This window comes from Schistocerca cancellata, chromosome 9, assembly GCF_023864275.1.
Source record: "Schistocerca cancellata isolate TAMUIC-IGC-003103 chromosome 9, iqSchCanc2.1, whole genome shotgun sequence".
Lineage (NCBI taxonomy): Eukaryota > Metazoa > Arthropoda > Insecta > Orthoptera > Acrididae > Schistocerca > Schistocerca cancellata.
The window spans coordinates 167,778,543-167,790,519 of NC_064634.1; the positions used below are offsets into that span (position 1 = coordinate 167,778,543).

The following is an 11,977-nucleotide window of genomic DNA, read 5'->3' on the forward strand; positions in this document are numbered from 1 at the left end:
AACTAGATCATAAAAAAACAACTGATTATGCCCAAATACTTACAAAGTGAAAAAATCTGGGAACTTGTAGTAAATGATTTACAGCACATTTTAAATGACCCAGAAAAATTAGAGCTTTCACACAAAATTGACCTGCAAAAAAGTGCATGGATAAAGTCCTTGAACTGGAGTAAGCATCTTTGAAATAAATGCAATTGATCTCTTGATACATCCTTTAACTTAAGAGTGTGGCAATGCATCCCTTGCCAAACACCAATGGCAAGAGCAGCTGATAGACCACAAGATAATGTGCTGATGGAAGAATTGATTTACTCTTCATTTTTCAGATCACTGAAATGGGATTCCCCCTCTACACAGATAGTTTACTCTGTGGACTATGGAGAGTATAGTAATTCAATTTTCCAAGAAATTCTCAAAGATTCTTCATGGATTTAGGCACAAACAGGTTCTAAGTGGCCTCTGTATATTCTTTGGTGGTCCAAAGGCCCTCTGCACTGGTGATATTGCCTAAATAAGTGACCACTGGTTATTAGAAGGTGAATTCAGAAAAATTCTCCTTAAGACCATCCTGTGCAAAGGCTACAAAACCAGACATAAATTATACTTGCAACAATTAGTATTTCGTCTTCCAAATGTTTACAATTAGTACAGAACTTATATTTGTTTACACATCAACAATAGAATTTAAGTTACAAAACAATTACTGATTTTGCCCTATAATAAAAGATACTAACTAGTAATAGTCCAAATAAATTAGAAAATCAATTACATACATAAAACTAAGCACGAAATTAGATCTGGTGTTCTATTCTTTAAAACTGGGGGCCAACCTTTTTCTTTTATGGAAGTGCAGATTATATTAATGTATGTTAATGGTAATTAGTTAAAAGTGAAAAAACGATTTTAAGGAGGGAGATGGCAAAACAAGAGTGCAAGTAAAAATATCACAGTTTGCTTTGTCTCAGAGTCTTTTAGGAATTTGTTAAACCAGATTTGACATCTGATATATGCACTGTGGTCTACTATTTTTAGAATAGTTCTTTGCCTAAAATAGTGATTTTTATTTCTAGTATTGTAGTCATGTATGTCATTGTATGTTCTAGAATCTTTTTGATGGTATACAAAAACTAAAAATCACCTTCTATAAAAGCAAAGAATATACTGTAAGATACTTTCATTCTTTATGTTAATGATTTGTCAGAAAAAATAACTGAAGGGACAACAGTACTTTTTGCAGGTGATACAAATATCCTAATCAGATCATGTGATGAGGAAAGCCTACAAAAAACAGCTACAGTTATGATACAAAATTTAACACAATGGTTCAGAACAAAAAAGCTAATAATAAATAATGAAAAAACAGTGACAGTCAATTTCCACAATTCACAGAAACTACATCCTGCAAGACCGATTTTTAAAATTGATGGAAAAACTGTCTCATCTGTGAGCGACACAAAATTTTTAGGTATACATATTCAGCAAAACCTAAAATGGGAGACACATCTTAATCATGTAAATAAAAAGTTAAACACACTTATGTATGCAGTAAGAATCCTCTCACAAAATACAAGCCGTGCGTCAGTGATCACTGAACCATGGATTTATTTTCAAAGAATATTCGTAAGAATTTATTTTATTTACTAGCGATTCATCAAGAACATTAACACATGTAATCACACTATGTGAGTGTGGAAGTAGTTCCCAGGGAGTAACTGATGAAATGAAAATGAAATTGCTTCTTACAAACTTTTGAGTGTATGAGCTTTCGGGATGAGAACCTCGCCGTTCCCTTTTGACACGGCCATAGTCATGACCGCTCACAACACCCACTGAAAGACTACACAGGGGCAAATCTGCAACACACCAGATTACCTTAAAGTAAAAGTTTTAACAATTCACACAAGCACACCAACTACGCACCCTGTAGGAGGGATGGAAATGGTACAAAACACTAAAATTAAAAGCTTAACTTGCCACTGGAGGTGCAACTTGATTTTAACTTCTAAGAAAAGTATTACGGTGCAAGGGTGGCAACTTTATATACTAAAATGACCATTTAAATAAAAGCCCATGAAATGCAATCTTACATAAAATTATACAAGGTTGACCAAACATGCTCTACAGTACACATATACCTCCTCTCAAGATGATAGGCAAGCTAAAAAAACATATTTCAGGAATTAGGCCATAACATTTCAAACAATAAATTTGTTAACACACCGAGTCCGACAAACATGACAGAGGCAGCTCGGAACGACAGACAGACACTAACCGCCTGACAAATATGGACAAAAGACAGACAAGCAAGGGGGGACAAGAGACTGACCAAGAAAACAAGTAAAATTTAACAAGAGTAAATCACACAACATATCAGCAATCACTTAACTTCTCATAAATTGCGATTTCTTGAGAAGACCTGGTGCAGCACTCCCGAATCGCTCTCCCAAACCATCCGCTGCCAGCCACTTCAAAGGGCCCAGGAAGGTGCGCCGATCTCCTGTCTTTCCTGGTCCACACCAACTGACCGACTGCCTGCTGCCCAATCCGCGACTGCTGCTCTGTCGCGACTGCACTGCTGGTGTATCTCCCACTCACTTCCAGACACACGACGGCGGAAATACTGGCTCGCACCCAACCATGCAGAGGCAAAACGACATCCGTGCACCTGGAAAGGACCAAGCCAAGCTCCACATGATGGTAACTGAAGGGGCCCAGAAGTGCTCAGAGAACCAGTTACACCACGACGTCGCAGCTCGCACCAGCCAGACTGATGTCGTGGATTGACTCCTGTTGCTCTCCTGTCGACTGCGAAGTCACTACGCCTCGCTGTATGCCGCGACCCACTGGACTCATGTGGTGACCTCACATGTGCCGACACTCAAGACAGACAAGTCATCTTGTGTCTCAGTGCGTGACCAACCAACCAATCGATCCAACTGCCAATGACCATTGGCTGAGCAATTCGAGCAGACTCAGATGCAGGAACTAAGCCCTGACCGGGAGACCACTCGCTGCATTCTCTTGCTGCCAGAGTGGGAAGATTCTCATTTTGCCGGCCTTAAAGGTTGGCCCAAAGGACAAACATACTAGCACTCCGACCGACAGACAGACTAGCAAGCTGGGGATGAGAGACTGACCCAGACTGACTCCAGACTGACCAAGACTGACTGGCCGACCGGCAAGCTCACAGCACCCCTTAAATGCACATGAACAGCAACCTTTCCCCCCTTTCCCACCAGAGGGAGACACCAAAGCTGTGATTGCCACAGTGGCGGCACCACCACCAGAAACGGAGGGCAACTGCTTCACACTACGCGCTGCAGTGCGCTCTTCAAAGCAGCAAATTTTACCACGGCTCAATCATAATGTACCATGGCAGTATTCAGTCACTGCTGATGTATGGCATTATCTTTTGGGGGAACTCTGTAGGTACAAACAAAACATTTAGGCTACAGAAAAAGATTGTTAGAATAAACCAAGCAGAGTACAGAGACTCTTGTAGACCAATATTTAAAAATGTCAATATACTGTGTCTTCCTTGCTTATATTTGTATGAAATGCTAAATTTCACAAAAGGAAGTATTTTAAAAGATGGAAATATCTTCAAGTATAACTTTGATTTCCACCCTCTTGATACTAGGCAGAAGCATTATTGCATGTCAATACAGTAAGTACAAAGATTTGTAAGAGAGGAGTGTATCATACTGGCATAATGCTGTACTGCCACATGCCATCCTATTTGAAACAGATGCAAAATTTACATAAGTTTAAAGTGAAACTAAAAGAGTACTTGCTTGACCACTGCTTCTATTCTGTTTCCAAGTTTTTAGAGTACGAGAAAAATATAGTGTAATTATTCAAATATCCTTAACCAATCTATCATTTTATTTCATTATCTTAACTTTGTCATCAATATTCAACATGTATTGAATAATTTTTAATTATTTATCTTTCCAAAATAACAATGTGTATTCTGTACCAACCTGACTTGTCCTACATCGTTCATGCAAAATATATACCTAAACTTGATTTACAGGGTCAATAAAGAAATACAAATACAAATACTTATATTGCACAAAAACCTCTCTATAAGAATCACAGTGACCTAAACCATCCATTATTCTAGTAGCCTTCTTGTGCAGAAACATTATTATATTTTACAAACTTAAGATGGACTTTTTTCTTTGAAAAATTGCCTCCAAAATTCAGATGCATTTTATACTCAAAATTAATATAAAAATACCCAGTGTTTGATTTAACGTTCCTGCCATCTCAAAAATGGTCATATATGCAATGCCATGGGAAACCTATCTCTCTCTAGCAACACTGGATTCAGCTGGCAGCAATAGTGCATCAATGTGATGAACATGAATTGGGGGGGGATTCACAACCTTATTAATACTGTTTTCCTCCCACCTTGCCATCACAAACCTAGAACACTATCTAGCCTATGATACATAATTGCAGTCTACAGTGCTAGTGAACTTGAATTGAAAGTGATATATGTTATCAGTAACAGTACAATATTTTTATTAGTAGCTAGTTTCATAATGGAAAAAAAGTAATAGGTATTAATATGACGTGGGCTATAAATTGAAAGTAAAAGCAGATTTAGAAGAACATGGAAACAGAACAGCTGAGTGGCATTTTGGTCCTTCATCAACAGAAAAAATCTATTCGCAGTTGGCAAGTGAGTAAAAAAGAACTGGAAAAAATGAGATAGACTAAATGTGCAAATAATAGATGGAATGCAAAATGGTCAAAACTAGAAGATAATGTATTGAAATGGATTTAAGGACATCATCAAAATTTCACTGTAATTAATACAAAGATGATTCAAATACACACTCATAAGCTAGTGCTACAGTAGAACTTAACAGACTTCAAGGGTGGAGTTGGTTGGGGCTATAATTTATGAAGCATTATAGACTTAGCATGTGAACCAAAAATGAAATATCTTAGAAAATGCCACAATAGTATGAAGAATAAATATTATCTTTCCATCACTTTATTATTCAACATCGAAAGGAAACCTATGTGGCACTAAGCCAAATAGCAAATACGGATGAATCTCCTCCAACATTTGATGTTTCGAATAACAGAACTGTTACCACAAAAGGTGCTGAAACTGTAACTGTAAAAACAAGTGGACAAGAAGACATGCACTAAACTGTTGTTCTTTCATGTTGTGCTGATGGTACTAAACTTAATCCAATGATCATTTTCAAGTGCAAAACAATGCTGCCACGTGTGGTTGTTCACATACATGACAAGGGTTGTATGGACGAGGTTGTTATGAAATCTTGGATTAGCAGAGTGTGGACAGAAGGAAAGATGCTTTATTGAAGAAGAGTTCTCTTCTTGTGCTAGATTAGTTTAATAGTCATTTGAAAAATTCTGTGAAAGAGATACTGAGACAAGGATATACAGAGCTTGCTATCACTCCACGAGTACTTATTTCACAATTGCAACCTCTTAATGTCTCAATAAATAAACCAATTAAAACATCTATTAGAGATGAATGGAACAAATGGATGATGGCTGAAAGCCTGCATGAATTCACGCCAAATGGAGCTCTAAAAGACTTACAATCAAACAAGTGTAACAGTGGATAAAACAGTCATGGTTTAGAGTGAGAGAAGACATTATCATTAAATGTTTCAAGAATTGTGGCGTAAGTAATGCTCTCGATAGCAGGGAAGACCATCTCATACATGAAGAGGACAACAAAGGGGAAGAAAACAAAAATGTTCAGATGACAATTATCAAGGATTTTTAATTTATAAACAAACTTTTTTTAGTCTCCCTTTGCAATCAAATAGTAAAAATGGTAAACATATTGTTTTTTTTTTAATTTATTAAAAATTAAAGTTCGTCTTACACTCTGTACCATCTTATAGTCCATAAAATACCATAATCTGTTGAGGTGTGTATCTGCAACACAGCCCCATAATTCACTACCATAATTTAGTTAAGGATATATTGTTCCATAGTAAACAGTTTTGATAGTAGGTTGTAACTATTTTTGCTAGGTGACTGACTCTTCCCACATACAAAATTAATATGACTTCATCATTGCAAGTTTTCATCTAAGTGTAGGTCTAAGAATTGGCAGCTATTAGTGTCCATTGCTTCAATTCCATATACATTATTTATAGAGGTACAGTTCAAGTTAACTGTCTTAAATGATAATAATTATGATTTGTTAACATTTATGTTTAGGTCTTATTCATGAAATTACTTAATTATATATATTACCCTAACTGTTCCAGAAGATGTAAGTTCACAGGTATTTTTGCCAAAAACAAGAGAGATGCATAATCTGCATAACTCACCATTTTTGGAATTTTGTGGCTGGGTGACATCAGTCACATAGACTAAGAAGAGAAAGGGGCCAAGAATTGATCCCCATGGGATTCCATGTTTCACTAAAAGACTGGGAGATTGCAACTCGGTTATTAATTTGATAGGTTAGCTTTCGCCATTGCTCCCTGTTTGACAGGTAGTTGGTTAGCAGTAATATTGCTGAATCTTTTAAGCTTCATGCCTTCTTTATTAATAGGTCATGTTTAACTGAATCAAATGCTTTAAAAGATCAAGAAATTTACCCCCTTGCCAAATTTCCTTCATTTAGTACACTGCATATACTACATAAAAATTCAGAGATTGCTGTAATGGTACTGTGGTTTTTCTTGAAACCATGTTGAGTTTCAGTGAGCAGATTACTTTTTGTGAAATAATCACTGATTGTGAGAGCAAAACATATTCAAAGACTTGCTAAATATGGGGATTTATAAAATTGGCCTTAAGTTTTCAACCTGTTTTTTGAATCCTTTCTTACATACTGGTTTAACTATGCATGTTTTTAATGAGTCAAGGTAGGTGTTTTCCATAACACAGCAGTTAATGAGATAGGTAATAGGTTTAACTAATTCTTTGTGATACTTCTTAACTAGGGCATGAGATATCTCATCACAGCCAGCTGAGTGCTTGGTCTGTAATGTGTTGATTATTCAAGTTAATTTATGTTCACTTACAGTTCTGAATTCAAGGGTTATACCTTGGGGTGACCAAACGTTTCATCTGACTGTTCTGGTCAACAGGTTGAGCTGTAATACCTTTGTTCTTGAGTCTTCTATTAATTTTCCCTTGTGCACTATGCTTGTTTCTTCCACATTCATGTATGTGGTGCTTCCCAGTATGGATTAATGAGCTTCCAAGATGCTTTGCTCACATTATCATATTTAATGACTGAATCACTGTGAACATTTTTTCTGAAATCTAAAAGCTGTGTTTTAATAATTTTCATGGCTTTGAAATACTTTTCCTTGAGAATGGTATCCTTGTTAGATCTATAAAATAAGAAGAGGTCAATATCATTCTGCTTGAGTTTAATCAGACTACTGGGTAGTTTCTGCTTTTGATTCTTTCTGTGTGTTAAAGTCCTTTTAACATCTTTAAATGGGCAGCCATGGTTATAATGTCTCAAAATTGTTTTATGGAATTCATCCCTTTTATTGTTTGAGCCATTTACCTTATAAATACTGTTCAATTCCTACTGGGCTAGTTTATGTTTGAGATGGTTTGTATTATGATTGTTCAGGATTCATTTCTGTCAGTAACATTTGTTGTTTCTGCTGTGTTTATACCCACATACTCAACAGACTGAAAATAATGGTCCAAGTCCTGAAATTCTGTATTGCTGTGTTTAACAATGTAGCATGTTTACTGATTATGATGAAATCTGTCCTGCTGGCAGCAAAGTCTGTCACTCTCGTATCAGTGCCTACTATGTTTACAAGGTTTATGAATTCAGTATATCTGTCAGCCTCAAGTTAGTCATGTTCTTGGAATCTGAATTAATATTTAGATCCCAAAATATAGAAAGATTACTGGAGCCACTTAGGCTAAATAGGGAGCTAAGACTATTGAAAAAGTGCATACGTCTGCATTTGGTGGGTAATAAATTCCTGTTACTTTGTGGTTCATGTAATTACTACAAGAGTAATTCCAGTAATTTCCAGGTTTCTTTCACTGTTGTGTTCATCCAGGAATGATATTTTCGAAGTAATTAGAGTATCTTGAACAAAAATAGCCATCACCTTTTTGCTGCTGCCTACAGTAGCTGTTAGCTATAACACAACACTATAATTTACACAAGTTTAATTCCTCAGTTTTAAGACCACATTCAGTAATCACAATCACATGTTCAGTAACGAAAACTTGTGAAAGGGGTGGTTTATTTCACAGGTACTGAATATTTATGTGTATCAGTTTCGTAGCGTGTTCCATATGTGCTACATTACTGAATTGTTCAGACCAAAACTGTTTGGACCAACCTGGCACTCACAAAAAACCTTGTCTACAGTAATAAGCATATTAATTCTTTTGTTGCACACTACTTCTTTGTCTGATGTGTGAGACTGGAGGCTAATTTGTTCATTTATTAGGTGTGCTACTTTGGATATTCCCTTCCATCTGAAGACTCAATTCACTCAGTATGGAATTCCCAAAACATCCTGTTCAGAATACCTCTGGAATATGGTGGGGGCACTGACAAGAACCAAAGGGTAGCCTGTTGCTGTCCAGACTGAGTGTCAGTAATGAAAACTTTTTGCCTTTGTCAAGAAGCAGCTGAAAGTATGTGCTCCAAGATCAATTTTAGAAAATAGTTTTTCCCCTGAAAGTTTAGAAAACAAATTCAATTCATCTGGATAAGGTAAGAGATTAGAATCAATGTCCACTTTTGCATTAATGGTTTGGTTGAAGTCTCCACAGAACTGGACAGATCTCAAGCTTCATAGCTGTGCTAATGGTAAAGCCCTATCAGTATAGGAAATAGGGGAGAAAATCTGTTGTTCTAATCTCTCTAGTTCAGTCTTGACCTCATCCATATTGTGTATGTAAACTGAAGTTGGAGGGATGGGTGGGAGTGGGGGTGGAAGAAAGCAAAGGGAAGGAACTGTTGATGTCAGCTACATTGGGACAGTATGCTAAATTGTTGGCAATGAATGAAAATGTGTGCTGGACTGGGATTTGAACCTGGGATCTCCTGTATACTATGCAGTTGCACTAACCACTGTGCTATACAGAACACAGTTTTTATCATAACTGCAATGACTATTTCAGCACACCTCTTGACTGACCCCTACTCACATCCAGCACCACCTATCCACAGCCCTTGTCCATGTCCTCTATGCTCACTACTCAGAGATTCCCTCAATAGGTCAGACATATTTGTACATCAGCACTGAAAATGGTGGATTCATTGCCCATCTAGGTGAATCAATTATATGAATGTGTGGTATCTGCTCTTTTGCACACGTTCAAAAGAACGGACGCCACACATTCATATAGCTGATCAACCTAGATGGGCAATGAATCCACCTTCTTCAGTGCAGATGTACAAATACATCTGTCCTCCTACAGGAATCCGTTAGTAGTGAGCATGGTGGACATGGACAGGGGCTACAGATAGGTGGTGCTGGATGCAAGTGTTGGTCAGGCAGTGGTTAATGCAATGCCTAGTAAGCAGAGATCCCAGATTCGAATCACAGTCTGGCACACATTTTCATTTATCGCCGCTGATTATGCATAATATCCCATTGCAGCTGACATCAGTAATCCCTTGCCTTTCTTTCTCCCTCCTTCACTTTCAATTTACATATAATATAACACAGCTGTGGAGTCTGTGTGCTGTCTGTTCTTTTGGACATGCTTGAAAGAACAGGCACCATGCATTCCTATCATCCTTCCTTTCCAACAAAATCAGGAGAGCTTCATAAAATTGTGGACTTCCTATTGGCTTTAAGACAATGTGGCTTGAAAGTCAGGAAAAATATTTTTTTTTTAAATTTAAAGACATAATGGTTTTTTACTGTTAACATATAAGAAGTCTTTATAATAAAATTTGGAACTGTGAGAAGTTTTTTCCTGACAATACAATTAAAAATATGTATTTTAAGTATATTCATTGCTGTACACAATTTTAGTTATATTTCCTTATACATTTTTCATCAATGGCAAGAACTTTTCTCAATGTTATTGAACACAATTTACCAAACAACTTGCTTGCCAAAATAACATTCTGCTTGGAGAGCACTATTCCATCTACTCTTATACTGTGTTCACACCTGAATCTCTGAAACTGATACTGTTTGCTCCATTAGATTCCAGACAATTTTAGGTCCACTATGCAATTCATCCTTCTGTATGTGCCTAAAACATATTTTATCCTAAATAGCTCAAATTTGTTGTTTCAGGGAGAAAAAGCTATTACAGTATTTCTGAAAATACTGAACTTACAGAATACAGTAACATGTTTGATTTTCTGAGTTAACAGGCTCCTGCTGGTGGTTGGAAGTGCAAGCTTGGGCAGTTGCCTAGGGGATCAGTGCTCTGTAGTACACTATCTGGCAGCTGGGGAAATGCGATCTTTCCCCTTTCGGTCTGGCAGTCAGTTCATAGACAACCTGCACTGCATCTTCAGCTTCTCAGCACCCACGGATCATCGTCTGACGATGGCAGTGTCTGACCTTGATATGGCACCACCCTCAACTGATATGAATGGCAAGACTTCATGTGTCAACGATGTGCTCACCATCTATGACCTGACTGGTGGACAGTTAAAAGCCATTGGCAGGTGTGTCTTCCAATATTATACCCATCTCTCAAGTACTGTTTGACCAGTTTCCCAAATTTTAAAACTTTCTGATATTTTTTGTGTGTTTTTATCACTTCTAACTTTTGATGACAACTGCAACAGACAAACAGAGTAGCCAGAAAAAATCAAAACTGGGAGAATTTGTAAAACTTGGTAATAACTACAAATTACTTAGAATACAGCAAGCTATACTCATAGACCCAGCAGTGCATACTCTTATGTAAAGGGAAGGGAAAGATCAGTGTTATGTCAAGCAAAGCTGAAACATGAAGGCCTGCATCAGTATGAGATGTCAACATCAGACAAACATCACAGCACCTTCTGGCTAGGTTAGGATGCAGAAGAATTATTGGTCTCTAGGAAATGGCTTTGACATTCAGTGACTTTTTGCCTTTGTATTGCATATACTACAATAGAAATAGTGATGGTGTGGAACCTGTGGGTAGAAGAGAGTCAGCTGCAGCAATGAACAACAGAACACAAAGTGCATGCATCATAAGATGACTCCATCACGTCTGCTGATCATAATGGGCCAGACAACTTCATACACAGTATTGTCTTGATGCGTGAGCTCTGAGTATGGACATGTTTGTGTCAAAAGTGTGAAGTCATCTGCTACATATTAATCTGGCAGTACAGAGTCCACTGGGTCAGCATCCATTCTGAAAAACTTGTCTTTTTTGGAGGAGGGGGGTAGGCGTTATCATGGGGAAACCTTAAAATACCTCAGTCAAAAATGATTGTCATAATTTGTTGTTACCACATGTACCCACATGCTCAAATTATGTTTTCTTCTAAAACTTCAAACAAAACATTTACTTAAGTTTACACAGATCAGTAATACTGACCAACTTGTTACATGAATAATGAGACCAAATAATTGAAAATGTAAACCAAATTAATACATGGCCTGACTACTTATATGATGTATTCTTGTTGCAGCTATTGTGGAAACAATGCTACTGTGAATCCTGAGTTTGTCCTGTCTTCAAATGTTGCTGTGGTGAGCTTTGTCTCTAATGAGAGCTCTACACCACGCAGGTTCACTTTAACACTGGGAGTTGTACAGCAAATGCAGCAAGTGCAGCAAAATGGATCTACTTCTGAAGGACAGAAAGAAGTGGAGACAGGAACAGAAGCAGGACAAGGAAATGGAGAAGAAGGAGAAGGAAATGGTGAAGAAGAAGGAACAGGAGAAGAAGAGACCACAACAGAGACTGCTGAAGGAGAAGAGGAGACTGTGACAGAGACTGGAGATGGAGAAGGAGAGGAAGGAAGTGAAGAAGGGGAAGGGGAAGGGGAAGGGGAAGGGGA

At 37.5% G+C, this 11,977-nt stretch overlaps 1 protein-coding gene across 1 annotated transcript in view; it reads left to right on the forward strand.

Moving 5' to 3' along the window:
- The window catches only part of LOC126101264 (cubilin-like), a 45,092-nt gene that overhangs the window by 33,070 nt on the left and 45 nt on the right, over positions 1-11,977 (forward strand). The window contains exons 2-3 of the mRNA XM_049911951.1: positions 10,343-10,642; positions 11,606-11,940. Coding sequence (XP_049767908.1) covers positions 10,343-10,642; positions 11,606-11,940 — 635 coding nt within the window. The remainder of the gene's footprint in view (positions 1-10,342; positions 10,643-11,605; positions 11,941-11,977) is intronic.